The sequence below is a fragment of the Leucoraja erinacea genome, chromosome 25 (genome assembly GCF_028641065.1).
Source record: "Leucoraja erinacea ecotype New England chromosome 25, Leri_hhj_1, whole genome shotgun sequence".
Classification (NCBI taxonomy): domain Eukaryota; kingdom Metazoa; phylum Chordata; class Chondrichthyes; order Rajiformes; family Rajidae; genus Leucoraja; species Leucoraja erinaceus.
This window is the reverse complement of record NC_073401.1, coordinates 292,501-306,758: the sequence shown is the minus strand read 5'-3', so window position 1 is coordinate 306,758 and position 14,258 is coordinate 292,501. Positions and strand designations below refer to the sequence as shown.

Here is a 14,258-nt window from a genome sequence, read left to right as displayed (position 1 = left end):
GGTGTGGTCTCACCAGAACCTTGTCCAACTGCAGTAGGACTTCCTTGCTTCTCAACTCAAAGCATCTCGCAATGAAGGCTAACATACCGTTAGCTGTCTTCACTGCCTACTGTACCTGCATGCTTACTTTCAGTGACTAATGTACAAACACACCCAAGTCTCGTTGCACTTTCCCTTTGCCAAATTTGACACCTGTCAGATAATAATCTGTCTTCCTGTTCTTGTCACCAAAGTGGATAACCTCACATTCATCCACATTATACTGCATCTGCCATGCATCTGCATCATATAAAATGAATGGATAAAATAAAAAGGGTGAATGCAGAGTTTTTTCTAAGGATAGGGGAATCAGGAACTAGAAGGTATAGGTTTAAAATTAGAGGGTATGGATTTACTCGGAACCTGAGAGTTAACATTTTCAGAGGGTCGTGGTTAAAAGAAACAAACTGTCAGAGGATGTAATTGAGGCAGGTACAAGAACAATACTTAAAATACTGTTGGACAGCTTCATGGGTGGGGAAGGTTTAGAGGGATTTGGGCCAAATGTAATTGTGGTAATGAGTATAGAAGTTGGGAGGTCATGTTGCAGTCATATGAGATGTTAGTAAGGCTACATTTAGAGTATTGTGTTCAGTTCTGGGAGCCATGTTATAGAAAATATGCTATCAAGCTGTCTTTTGCGAATGGCATATTGGCCTTCATAACAAGAGGAGTTGAGTATCTTTTTGTTGGAGAAAACCTTTACCTGGCAATTTAGTGATGTATTTCTGTTAGGACAAGGAAGATATACTTGAGATGAGATGCTCAGATAGGACTAATAGGAAGAACCTGGTTTCAGTGGAAGATTGAACAATAACTAGAGCATAAATTTCAGTTACTTGGTAGAAAAATAAATTGAGGTGGAGGAAAGATATTGTTATTTAATGGGTGGTAGGGGTCTAGAACTCCTTACTTGAAAAGGTAATGGAGTAGAAGCCCTCATCACATTTAATAAAGAACTAAAGAGCCTTTGGCAAACATTATGGACAAAGATTTGGAAATAGGGTTCAACCTTCTTTGTGAACTGTTCTAGTATATATATAGCAGGTACAATAGCATCTTTCTGGGCTTTGCTTCTGTACATACTTGTATGATTCGGACATGAGAAATTTACTTAGTTAAAATCACCTATGACTTTGCCTCTGGATACAAAGAATTATCAGTGTCTTAATAGCATGGTCAAAGTTGAAGATATTGCTTTCCAATAACAATGGGTAGCTTGTATCAATTGGTCCCTAGTGCAAACATGATCAGAGTGATTACATTAAAGACTCACCTGCAGGTTATCTTGTCTTCAGCTTTAAATGTATTGTTAACTATGACAAAATCTTTGCCTCCCATTAAGGTTCCTGACTGAGGAGATGTCCTTAAGCAGAGTCTCCAGTAATCTGGACAACAGATTCCCAATGGGTAACAACTCGCATGACAGGAACAATCAGCCAGTTCGTTTCCACATTGGCCTGCACACGACTTCTGAGCATCTAGAAATTAAACAAAAACAGAATCTATCTATGCTCGGAAAAATAAAGGAAGACCCGATGTGGGTGGACCGCCGTAAAGAAGAGGGAAGAAGAGCAGGGACCCGGCGTGGGGTGGGGGGGGGGAAGAACAATGGAGAATGGAGGACCCGGCAATGGGGCCCATTGTGTGGGGGGGGGGAGGGGGAAGGCTGAACTGGCATGGGGGGGGGGGGGGTGGATTTGTAACTTTGTAAGTTCCCTTTATGGGTGATTATTTGCATAAGACAATAAAGTATTCAATTCAATTCACAGGTCAACTATTCAAACTGTAATCATATACTTCCAAGTTGGGCAAGTTTTGCTTGAATGATGGAGGAGACCAGGAACACATACATATTTTAAAAAGTAAACATTCTGCTTTCTCCATCCTACGATTATTTTTCTTTCGATTTCAGAGAAATGAACACATTGCTCTGGTAGAGTAACTCCCACTCATTGGATCAAAGGCTGGGATCAGCAGGAAAATATCACACAGCAATTTCATCAGGGGAGCAATGCCACAATACTCTTATTCCCCACAGTCTTCATGAAGCTGGTAATGTCCCTACCGAAGTGAAATACCCCTAGAGGTACAGCATCAGTCTAACTTGAGTAAATAGGAACTTTAAAAAAATATTAGATTGCAAAATGAACAAGAATTTTAAAATACAGAAACTCATCATAGAAAGGTTTTAGAAATGGCAAGAAGGTTTAATCAGGATATTATCATCAATGAATGACTCCAGAGAAGAGAACAATTAGGACTATACACTACTGGATAGAAAAGGTTAAGTGGTGACCCATTAGACGTCACTAAGATAATGAATAGTGGTTTAGCCGAATATCAGATGAAATCGATATGAGCTCTCTGGGAAATGTTTCATACATTGGTGTTCTCTCCAGTGGCCTGCCCAATGTTTCAATCAACAGCACACAAACCTACAGTGTAAGCATTTTCACTTTGCAATTTACGGGACTTGGCTCTTGATAAATTGGTTGCTGTTTTCCATACATTACCACGCACACGCGCACACACGCACACACGCACACAAAAAAAGTCAACCTTGCCATTGACATGTGGCAAGTGTAGAATTTTCCACAACTAAAAACTCCCAATTGGAATCCACTGGTTGCATTACCCAGTAAATGGCACACTTCAGACAAGGTTGGTTACTCTGTCATATTCAAAAAAAGACAATAGACAATAGGTGCAGGAGTAGGCCATTCGGCCCTTCGAGCCAACAGCACCATTCAATGGCTGATCATCCCCAATCCTGTACACTGTTCCTGCCTTCTCCCCATGTCCCCTGACTCCGCTATCTTTAAGAGCCCTATCTAGCTCTATCTTGAAAGTATCCAGCGAACTGGCCTCCACCACCCTCTGAGGCAGAGAATTCCACAAACTAACAACTCTCATGTGTGAAAAAATGTTTCCCCGTCTCCATTCTAAATGTCTTACTCCTTATTCTTAAACTGTGGCCCCTGGTTCTGGACTCCCCCAACATCAGGAACATGTTTCCCGCCTCTAGCGTGTCCAAACCCTTAATAATCTTATATGCTTCAATAAGATACCCTCTCATCCTTCTAAACTCCACAGTATACAAGTCCAGCTGTTCCATTCTCTCAGCATATGACAGTCCCGCCATCCTGGGAATTAACCTTATAAACCTACGCTGCACTGTCTCAATAGCAAGAATGCCCTTCCTCAAATTAGGGGAACATAACTGCACACAATACTCCAGGTTTGGTCTCACTAGGGCCCTGTACAACTGGAGAAGGACCTCTTTGCTCTTATAATTAACTCCTCTCATTATGAAGTCCAACACGCCATTCGCTTTCTTCACTGCCTGCTGTACCTGCATACTTACTTTCATTGACTGGTGAATCCAGTGATTAAATAAAAACAGGTTTTGCTTATTTGCTTCATACAATTAGTTAATGTTAAGAAATTTCAAATGGCATATAAATAAAACTGCAACTGTGGTGATCGCCAGTTGAAATGTGCTTTCTAACGTCTTATAGGTATGAGATGGAAAATTGGGGATAAATTCATCTCAAGGGTAACAGCTTTTAAATATCAGTCAGCAGTAAACTTAATGGCCCAGCTCACTGCAAATAAATGGTAATTCATGTAAAAATCCATTTGCCTTTGGATGCGGATTTAACAAAATTGCTTTCAGACTTCTGAGAATTCTATGTGAATTTATAACCTTAATAATTCTAAGGCGAACCCTAATTCTATCTTGTATGTGGCACCTTAGACATATAACGGCATCCTAACATGCTTCACAATTGAGGTGGTCAAGATGAAATCTAGTCAAAATAAAACTGTTATAAAGCATAAAGCACAATAAAATAGATAGATTGTAGAGAGATACAGCATTGAAACAGGCCCCTATGGCTGTTCAGACGATCAGATATTTTCAGGCAATGAATTCCAGAATTCTGGGCAAAATTTCTTTAGTTGCCTTTGGTGACACAGCATGGGAATAGGCCCTTTGGCCCAATGAGTCCATGAGTGGATGCATTAGGATAATTTTCCAAAACTCTTTAGATTCTGGACTAGAGGGTAGCTAATGTAACCCCACTTTTTAAAAAGGGAGGGAGAGGGAAAACGGGGAATTGCTGACCAGTTAGTCTAACATCGGTAGTGGGGAAACTGCTAGTCAGTTATTAAAGATGGGATAGCAGCACATTTGGAAAGTGGTGAAATCATTGGACAAAGTCAGCATGGATTTATGAAAGGTAAATCATGTCTGACGAATCTTATAGAATTTTTCGAGGATGTAACTAGTCGAGTGGATAAGGGAGGACCAATGGATGTGTTATATCTGGACTTTCAGAAGGCTTTCGACATGGTCCCACATAAGAGATTAGTATACAAACTTAAAGCACACGGTATTGGGGGTTCAGTATTGATGTGGATAGAGAACTGGCTGGCAGACAGGAAGCAAAGAGTAGGAGTAAACGGGTCATTTTCAGAATGGCAGGCAGTGACTAGTGGGGTACCGCAAGGCTCAGTGCTGGAACCCCAGCTATTTACAATATATATTAATGATTTGGACGAGGGAATTGAATCCAACATCTCCAAGTTTGCGGATGACACGAAGCTGGGAAGCAGTGTTAGCTGTGAGGAGGATGCTAGGAGGCTGCAAGGTGACTTGGATAGGCTGGGTGAGTGGGCAAATGCATGGCAGATGCAGTATAATGTGGATAAATGTGAGCTTATCCACTTTGGTGGCAAAAACAGGAAAGTAGATTATTATCTGAATGGTGGCCGATTAAGAAAAGGGGAGATGCAGCGAGACCTGGGTGTCATGGTACACCAGTCATTGAAAGTAGTCATGCAGGTGCAGCAGGCAGTGAAGAAAGCGAATGGTATGTTAGCATTCATAGCAAAAGCATTTGAGTTTTGGAGCAGGGAGGTTCTACTGCAGTTGTACAGGGTCCTGGTGAGACCACACCTGGAGTATTGCGTACAGTTTTGGTCTCCTAATCTGAGGAAAGACATTCTTGCCGTAGAGGGAGTACAGAGAAGGCTCACCAGACTGATTCCTGGGATGTCAGGACTTTCATTTGAAGAAAGACTGGATAGACTCGGCTTGTACTCGCTAGAATTTAGAAGATTGAGGGGGGATCTTATAGAAACTTACAAAATTCTGAAGGGGTTGGACAGGCTAGACGCAGGAAGATTGTTCCCAATGTTGGGGAAGTCCAGAACAAGGGGTCACATTTTAAGGATAAGGGGGAAATCTTTTAGGACCGGGATGAGAAAAACAATTTTCACACAGAGAGTGGTGAATCTGTGGAATTCTCTGCCGCAGAAGGTAGTTGAGGCCAGTTCATTGGCTATATTTAAGAGGGAGTTAGATGTGGCCCTTGTGGCTAAAGGGATCAGGGGGTATGGAGAGAAGGCAGCAACAGGATACCGAGTTGGATGATCAGCCGTGATCATATTGAATGGCGGTGCTGGCTCGAAGGGCCGAATGGCCTACTCCTGCACCTATTTTCTATGTTTCTATGTTGAGCATTGATCACCCATTCACATTAGTTCTATGTTATCTCTCTTCCAGGGACAATTTTAGGCCAATTAACTTACAACCCTTCATGTCATACGGAAGTGGGAAGAAACTGGAGCACCCAAAAGAAACCAACACAGGAAGAATGTATCAACTACACACAGAGAGCATCCAAGGTTAAGTCTCTGGCTCTGTGAAGCAGCAGTTGTACCAGCTGTGGCACTGTGCCACCTTGCTGCACCACTGTACCACACAATTTAGTACAATTTAATCTGCTGTAAAATAATCCAAGGTTAGGAGCCAGAGACAATAATGATCAGTTGAGCACAATCTAGTGTCTGTCTTCCTAAGTTCAATGACACAAATAAAAACATGAAGACATATATTTACTTAGTAAACGATGTTACTAGTTACCTGATAAATTGACCTGAAACTACAATTATATTGTGAAAAAGATAAAAATGCAGTTTAAATATGACATTATGTTAATCATAAGCTCCATTTACAGACATCCATAACATTTTGTATCTCCATCTCAAACAGAGTTCAGCCAAGTCTTAATAGCTGCAGTTTCATGACAGAGTGTAAATAAATGTGGCATCAACAATATACATTCCTGTGTGGAACAAGGACACATTGTTGGCTATTTTCCAGACTGCTCCAGCCCCTCTATGTACCACTTTATCCTGGCATTTCATTCTCCCTCATGTTTCCTGACTGTTTCTCATAGTGGGATAAAACTGGAGGAATGCAGCAGGCTATAGAGCATCCTTGGAGAGATAAGGACAGGTGAAGTGTCAGGTCAGAACCCTTCTTCAGACTGATCTGAAATGTCCTCCAGCTTTTCCCTCCCATCCAGACTGCCAGGTCTGTTGAGTTCCTCCAGCACTTTATTTTTTGCTCAAGATTACAGCATCTAAAGTCTCTTGTGTCTCCATAATCATCAATAAATCTTACTGCTACTCAATCCGGTCACCAGTCTACTTTTGGACATTGGGTGGTCTATAAGGTATTTAACAGCTGAAAAATATTCAATATAGACCCATGGTTTATAAAAAGAACCATTTTGAAGGCATAGAAGGCTGGAGACCTGCTACAAGTAAATAGAAAGTGTAAATAGATTCAATGGGTGGCATGAAAGTGGCAGACTGAAGGGCCTGTTTCTGTCTTGTCCCAATTGTCCCACTTTAGAACTATTCTTTGGAAACAAAAGATACAAAGGGATTTATAAAGAGATTAGGAAACTGTGATTGAAGAGATAGAGAGTCTACAGCCAGATAACTGCTGCATCGTGGTTATGGACTAAATTACACATTTCTGTTCTTATATTAAAATATGTTGTTTCTTCAGTTTAAATATCTTAATAGATTAACTAGAAATCGACATAAAAGATGTAAGAGCAACGAGTAACCCAGTAATGTAAAAATCATGACAAAAGCTGAGATGAAGACAAAGAAAATGAAGGAAGTTAAAATGAGTGAAGGAAAGGCATGAAAGAAATTGATATTATCAGGGAGTCTCGATACCCACCCTCACCTTCACACTCAATTTCTAACTAAAGTGATAATTGCCCAGTGGGGGAGAGGGCTCGACCTTGATCATGTGACTATATAGATTTGTTGATACAGACTAATCTATAATAAAATACTGTTACAGTCTAATCTATTAAATATAGATCATAGCCAAGGAATAGCAATAATACGTTTTTGGGCAATATTTCACAACATTTATGAATGACAACATTTTTATATCTTCTTGTTTCAACTCCCTTAAGTAAACGCTCAGACAGCTATTTATGTGGACTAACCTTTTCAAGTTAACATTTACCTGCAATTAGTCGAGCAAAACACATAAATTACCGCTTAAATATTACATTTTGTTAATCATAAGCTTTGTTTATGCACCATCCACAATCCTACCTTGCAACACCAGCCTGAGCACTTAGATAAAGGGAAGGTTGTCCATAATATCAACAGATCCAGGTTTAATGGATAGGCAGGCACCTGTTAACACCAAAACAGATGTGTGCTCTTTGGGATGAGAATGTACTTTATAATCAATCAGGGCGGCAAGGTGGCACAGTGGTAGAGTTGCTGCCTTAAAACACCAGAGACCTGGGTTCAATCCTGACTGCAGGTGCTGTCTGTGCGGAGTTTGTACGTTCTCCCCGTGACCGCTTAGGTTTTCCTCGGGTGCTCCTCTTTCCTCCCACGCTGCATTAACATACAGGTTTGTAGGTTAATTGAGTTTGATAAAGATTGTAAATTGTCCTTGGTGTGTAGGATAGTGCAGTGTACACTGGTCAGCGCAGACTTGGTGGGCTGAAGGGCCTGTTTCCACGCTGTATCTCTAAAATACTAAACTCAGTTGAGCCCAAAATGCCATATAGATGGCCTGAACATTAATGTTGTTCTTTCTTGCCATTGATCTTGGTGTGGTCTTTATCCCATTTGTTTTAATGCGGTGAGAGTGTGTAACCTTCAATGTCATATTGTGTAACTTCAAAACCAGTGGGACCAAAGGTACAAGTTCAAACTAGGCAGAGGCAATATACGCAAATGCTTCTGCCCAACAGTAGGAAAGAACTGCGGATGCTGGTTTAAACTGACGATAAACACAAAATGCTGGAGTAACTCAGCGAGACAGGCAGCATCTCTGGAGAGAAAGAATGGGTGACTTTTCGGCTCGAGACCCTTCTTCAGACTAGTCACGGGAAAGGGAAACGAGAGATATAGACAGTGATTTAGAGAGATCTAGTACAAATGAATGAAATATATGCAAACAATTAACAATGATAAAGGAAATAGGCCATTGTTAGCTCTTTGTGAGGCAAGAATGAGAACCTGGCGCAACTTGGGTGAGGGAGGGATGGAGAGAGAGAGGAAATGCAGGGGTTACTTGAAGTTAGAGAAATCAATATTCAGACCCCTGGGTCATACTAATGGGTTGCTTGGTAGATGAAGACAAAGATGGTCGAGTGATTTTGGATCATTGGTGTTGGATTGGCAGGATTATAGGTTTTGTGTTCCTGGGTGGGTGAATAGTTTATCACATTTCTCTTGCAACTTGATTTGGTAAAATTAGAGTATGAAATGGTTAAAGAAAAGAAAAATGTAAGGCTTGCATTTATTCTAGGGTCATTTGGTCATTTCAGAGCTCTTTTTAGCCATAGAGTCAAAGAGCCCAACCATATGGAACTGGGCCATCAGCCCAACCTGCCCATGCCAACCAAGGTACCAACCAAGTCGACACTAGTCCTACTGGACTGAGTTTGACCCATATCCCTCCGAATCTCTCCTATCCGTCTACCTGAAAATGTTGGGAACTGTAGGCCAGTGAGCTTAATATCAGTAGTTGGAAAGTTGCTAGAGAGTATTCGGAGGGATAGAACACCGGCATTTGGATGGACAAAGGTTGATTAGGGATAGTCAGCACAGATGTGTACGTGGGAGCTCGTGTCTCACCAACCTGATTGAACATCTTGAAGTGACCAAAAACGTTGATGATGACAGAGATGTCAACGTTGTATATGTGGATTGGAGCAAAGGTATTTTACAAGCATCCACAGGGTAGGCTGCTCTGGAAGGTAAGGTTGCAAGGGGATCCAAGGAGAGATAGCTGAATGGATAGATTGGCTGGCCTTTAAACGACTGCCAGAAGTCAATTGTGGATTTACCCAATAACAACTGCTCCCAATCTACCCTCTTTAGCTCCTGCCTAATGACATTGTAATCTGCCTTTCCCCAATTAAGTACCTTCCACCAACATTCAGACTAAAAGGTTTAATTGTCCAGAATAAAAGCAGAAAAGCCTTGAAATAATCATTGTCAGACAGCATCCTTGGACAGAACTTGAATTAATGCATCAGGCCAACAGTCACCCATCAGAATGGAGAAAAGTTCTGAATCAGAATTGTTTGATGTTTCCAAGATGGGGAAGTGGAGGAGAAGACAAATGGATTATCTGAAAGTGTGAAGGCCAGGAGATTCTGAACGGTGCAAGTGGTGATGGGAGGATGATAGTTCACTCACAGTCTGGAGAGGTCAACTATATGAATCAAATAAGGGAGAGAAACAAAACAAAACAAAACAGTGGGACTGAGATTCAAAATGCTGAAGATATTGGAAACTGGAAATAAAAGCAAAGAACACCGGAATTACTTGGAGGTCAGACAGCATCGAGGGAGAGAGAGAGAGAGGGAGAGGTGAAGTAAACTATAGTTCACATTACAAGTAGAACAACTGCAGATGTTCAATGATCCTGCTCCTGCCAGCTGTTTTTCACTATGGTAATCCAATATGTCTTCACCTCAATCCCACAGCAAGATGCATTGAGAACTATTTGCTTCTTCCTTGAACAGAGGCCCAATCAGACTCCTCTATCACCACTCTCCTTTGACTGATTGTTCTCACGTTGAATAATTTTGTCATTAACGCCGGTCCTGTTGTCCATTGGTTCAAACTATGCTTGACACTTTGGAAATAAGTGGCTCAGTCTGTTTCAGCTCCAGGCAAGCTATCCTCCCTAGGTACACAAGAATGCTGGAGAAACTCAGCGGGTGCAGCATCATCTATGGAGCGAAGGAAATAGGCAACGTTTCGGGCCGAAACCCTTCTTCAGTCTGATGCTGCTGCACCTGCTGAGTTTCTCCAGCATTTTTGTGTACCTTCGATTTTCCACCATCTGCAGTTCCTTCTTAAACAAGCTATCCTCCCTCACTCTCATTAGTAAGGAAGACAAATGCAATGTTAGCAATTATTTCTAGAATAATAAAACAGGGATGGATGTTAATTTGGAGTATTGTGAGCAGTTTTGGGCCCAATATCTGGGGTGAGCTGGCATTGGAGAGGGTCTAGATGATGTTTCGAGAATTATCCCAGAGATAATTGGGTTAACATATGATGAGCGGTTGATGACACTGGGCCTGTACTCGTTGGAGTACAGAATGATGAGATGGAGACTTCATTGAAACTTACCGAATAGTGAAAGGCTTTAGTTTAATTTAGAGCTACATGCGGCAACAGGCCCTTCGGGCCTAGACTCTCCCATTAGTTGAAACTGTGGAATTCATAGCCCACAGAGTCCGCACTGACCAGAGAACCGCACATTAACACTATCCTACACACACTAGAGACAATTTACACATACACCAAGCCAATTTACCTACATACATGTATGTCTTTGGAGTGTGGGACGAAACCAAAGATCTCGGAGAAAACCCACAGGGAGAATGTACAAACTCTGTACAAATTCCATACAAATTGCACCTGTAGTCGGGACCTGGGTCTCTGGTGCTGCAAACGCTGTAAGGCAACAACTCTACCGCTGCGCCACCGTGCCGTACCTTGGATAGAGTGGATGTGGAGAGAGTATTTCCACTAGTTGACCAAAGGTTACAGCCTCAGAATAATAGACAATAGACAATAGGTACACGAGTAGGCCATTCGGCCCTTCGAGCCAGCACAGCCATTCAATGTGATCATGGCTGATCATCCACAATCAGTACCCCATCCCTGCCTTTTCCACATATCCCCTGACTCCGCTATCTTTAAGAGCCCTATCTATCTCTCTCTTGAAAGTATCCAGAGAACTGGCCTCCACTGCCCTCTGAGGCAGAGAATTCCACAGACTCACAACTCTCTCTGTGAAAAAGTGTTTCCTCATCTCCGTTCTAAATGGCTTACCCCTTATTCTTAAACTGTGGTCCCTGGTTCTGGACTCCACCAACACCGGGAACATGTTTCCTGCCTCTAGCGTGTCCAAAACATTCATAATGTTATATGTTTCAATAAGATCCCCTCTCATCCATCTAAATTCTAGAGTATACATTCTCAGCAGCTCCATTCTCTCAGCATATGACAGTCCCGCCATCCCGGGAATTAACCTTGTAAACCTACGCTGCCCCTCAATAACCAGAATGTCCTTCCTCAAATTTGGAGGCCAAAACTGCACATAATAATCCAGGTGTGATCTCACTAGGGCCCTGTACAACTGCAGAAAGACTTATTTGCTCCTATACTCAACTCCTCTTGTTATGAAGGCCAACATGCCATTCACTTTCTTCACTGCCTGCTGAACTTGCATGCTTACTTTTATTGACTGATGAACAAGGACACCCAGATCCCTTTGTACTTCCCCTTTTCCCAATGACACCATTTAGATAATAATCTGCCTTCCTGTTTTTGCAACCAAAGTGGATAACATCACATTTATCCACATTAAACTGCATCTGACATACATCTGCCCACTCACCCAACCTGTCCAAGTCACCCTGGATCCTCATAGCATCCTCCTCACAGTTCAAACAGCCAACCAGCTTTGTCATCTGCAAATTTGCTAATGTTACTTGTAATCCCTTCATCTAAATCATTAATAAATATTGTAAATAGCTGCGGTCCCAGCTCTGAGCCTTGCGGTATTCTACTAGTCACTGCCTGCCATTCTGAAATGGATCCATTAATCCCTACTATTTGTTTCCTGTCTGCCTACCAATTTTCTATCCATGTCATCACTCAACCCTGAATACCATGTGTCCGAATTTTGCCCACTAATCTCCTATGTGGGACTTTATTGAATGCTTTCTGAAAGTTCAGGTACACTCCATCCACTGGCTAAAAGGAAGTACATTTAGAATGGAGATGATGAGGAATATTTTTAATTAGTGGGTGATGAATTCATTACCAAGCCATTAGGTATTTTTAAGGTGGAGATTGGCAGGTTCTTGAATAGTAAGTATGTCAAGGGTTATGGGGAGAAGGCAGGAGATTGTGGTTGAAAGCAAAAGATAGATCAGCCATGATTGAATGGTGGAGTTCCAGATTGTTTTGTTTATTGTCACGTGTACCGAGGTACAGCGATGGGCCAAATGGCCTACTACTGCCCCTATGACATGAACATGAACATTGTTTTCACTTTAGTGGTAACTAAGCTGACCCTTCTTGTTGTTATACAGGACTCAGACATTTCATCACCTTTGCTGCCAATTTGCACGCTGACCTCACTGCCACTTGGACTATCTTTGATTGCCCTTCTTTAGTTCCATATCAAAGGAGGTGTCATCTGCCAACATCCATTGCCAGCCACAGATTCACACAAATCATCTTGTCCATATCTTCCCCATCCTACTTCCTGTGTCCATTCCTGCATGCCTGTTCTCATGATTATACCTTGCACATTAATGGCTGGTTGGGCAGTGTGGGCAAGTTGGGCCAAAGGGCCTGTTCCCACACTGTATCACTGTGAGTCTATTAATGCTTCTAAGAACTCTTCCTCTCAGGTCTGGTAGGTTTATCCCTCACATCGGTCAATTCACCATCAACTGCAGACTCAGTCTGGCAGAATATCCTTCCAGACCCGGTCAACTCACCTAACCAGTCACCACCTATCTTTTGTGATTGCTGCAATAACTAGAACTGTTGTTTACCAAGCTTGTTGACAGCAAGCCAGACCTGGAATAAAACTCTCAGTCATCTCTTTCATAACATTAACTCTGCCTGCATGGGTGAAATTCAGCTTTTCACAATTTTTCACAAGATATGCAAACCAAAATGCATTTTGTGCCGAATAGTGGTCTCCTTTTGCTTGTATGTACATTCCGCATTTTTCCAGCTATCGACATTTTGCCAAAGGGACAAATAATATACGTGAAAAAAAAAATGCATGGTGGGGAAGTATAGGAACGCCTGTTTCTTGATATCATAAACTGATTTTTTCTGGAGTTCTCAGCTAGCCAACTCCCTTCATTTCCCTCTTCATTCCTGTCGGACAATAACAGTGTGAAACATGCCAATGTAATTAATCATTACTATCAAAGTTAAAAATATTTCTGGTGTTCTTGGCTATGTTTCACCAGACATCATGTGGTATTATCATGATGGAATAAGTAACACTCTCTCACAGAGCAGACAACTTCTCCCATTACTGAATGAAGCATAGAAATCCACATTCAAACTGATCCTATAAGTAAATGGCCCTTTTGCTGCTGATTTTACCAGGGACCTTTACATGCTTGAAGACAGTAACTTGTCCTCTGGGAGAAAAATGGAGCCGTGATAAAAAAAAAACAACGTCATTTACATTTCCTGGCCAACTAAAGACTAATTTCACACCACGACAAGTTGTAAATCTCTGCCACCTGTTTGAGTTCATGGCTAACAATTAGGAATGCGTTGAAAGAGTCAGCTGTGGCACCACCACTTAATGACATAACAAATGAAACTCAGAGGGGCATCTTCCCTTGGAGTTGAAAGCTTACTTTTTCAAGCTCACCTCCAGGCCTCAAGGACACAATCTCAGCTCACACTCCCTGCAGTAACTGTAGACCACTCCAGAGAAGGAAGACCCTTCTCCCTTTCCTCATTCTGTTGTAAGGTCCCAGATCATAAGGTCCTAAGGAATAGGAGTATAATTAGGCCATTCGGCCCATCAAGTCTACTCCACCATTCAATCATGGCTGATCTATCTCTCCCTCCTAACCCCATTCTCCTGCCTTCTCTCCATAACCTCTGACACCTGTACTAATCAAGATCAGGGACAATTTACAGAAGCCAACTAATGGACAAACCTGCATGTATTTGGAATATGGGAGGAAATGGAGCACCTGGAGGAAACCTACATGGTCACAGGGAGAATGTACAAACTCCGTACGGACAGTACCCGGATCTATGGTGGTGTCAACTCTACCGCTGCACCACTTTGCCGC

At 41.9% G+C, this 14,258-nt stretch overlaps 1 protein-coding gene across 1 annotated transcript in view; it reads right to left on the bottom strand.

Moving 5' to 3' along the window:
* The window catches only part of susd2 (sushi domain containing 2), a 140,956-nt gene that overhangs the window by 108,520 nt on the left and 18,178 nt on the right, over positions 1–14,258 (bottom strand). The window contains exon 3 of the mRNA XM_055655565.1: positions 1,316–1,520. Within this exon, the coding sequence (XP_055511540.1) occupies positions 1,316–1,520 (205 nt within the window). The remainder of the gene's footprint in view (positions 1–1,315; positions 1,521–14,258) is intronic.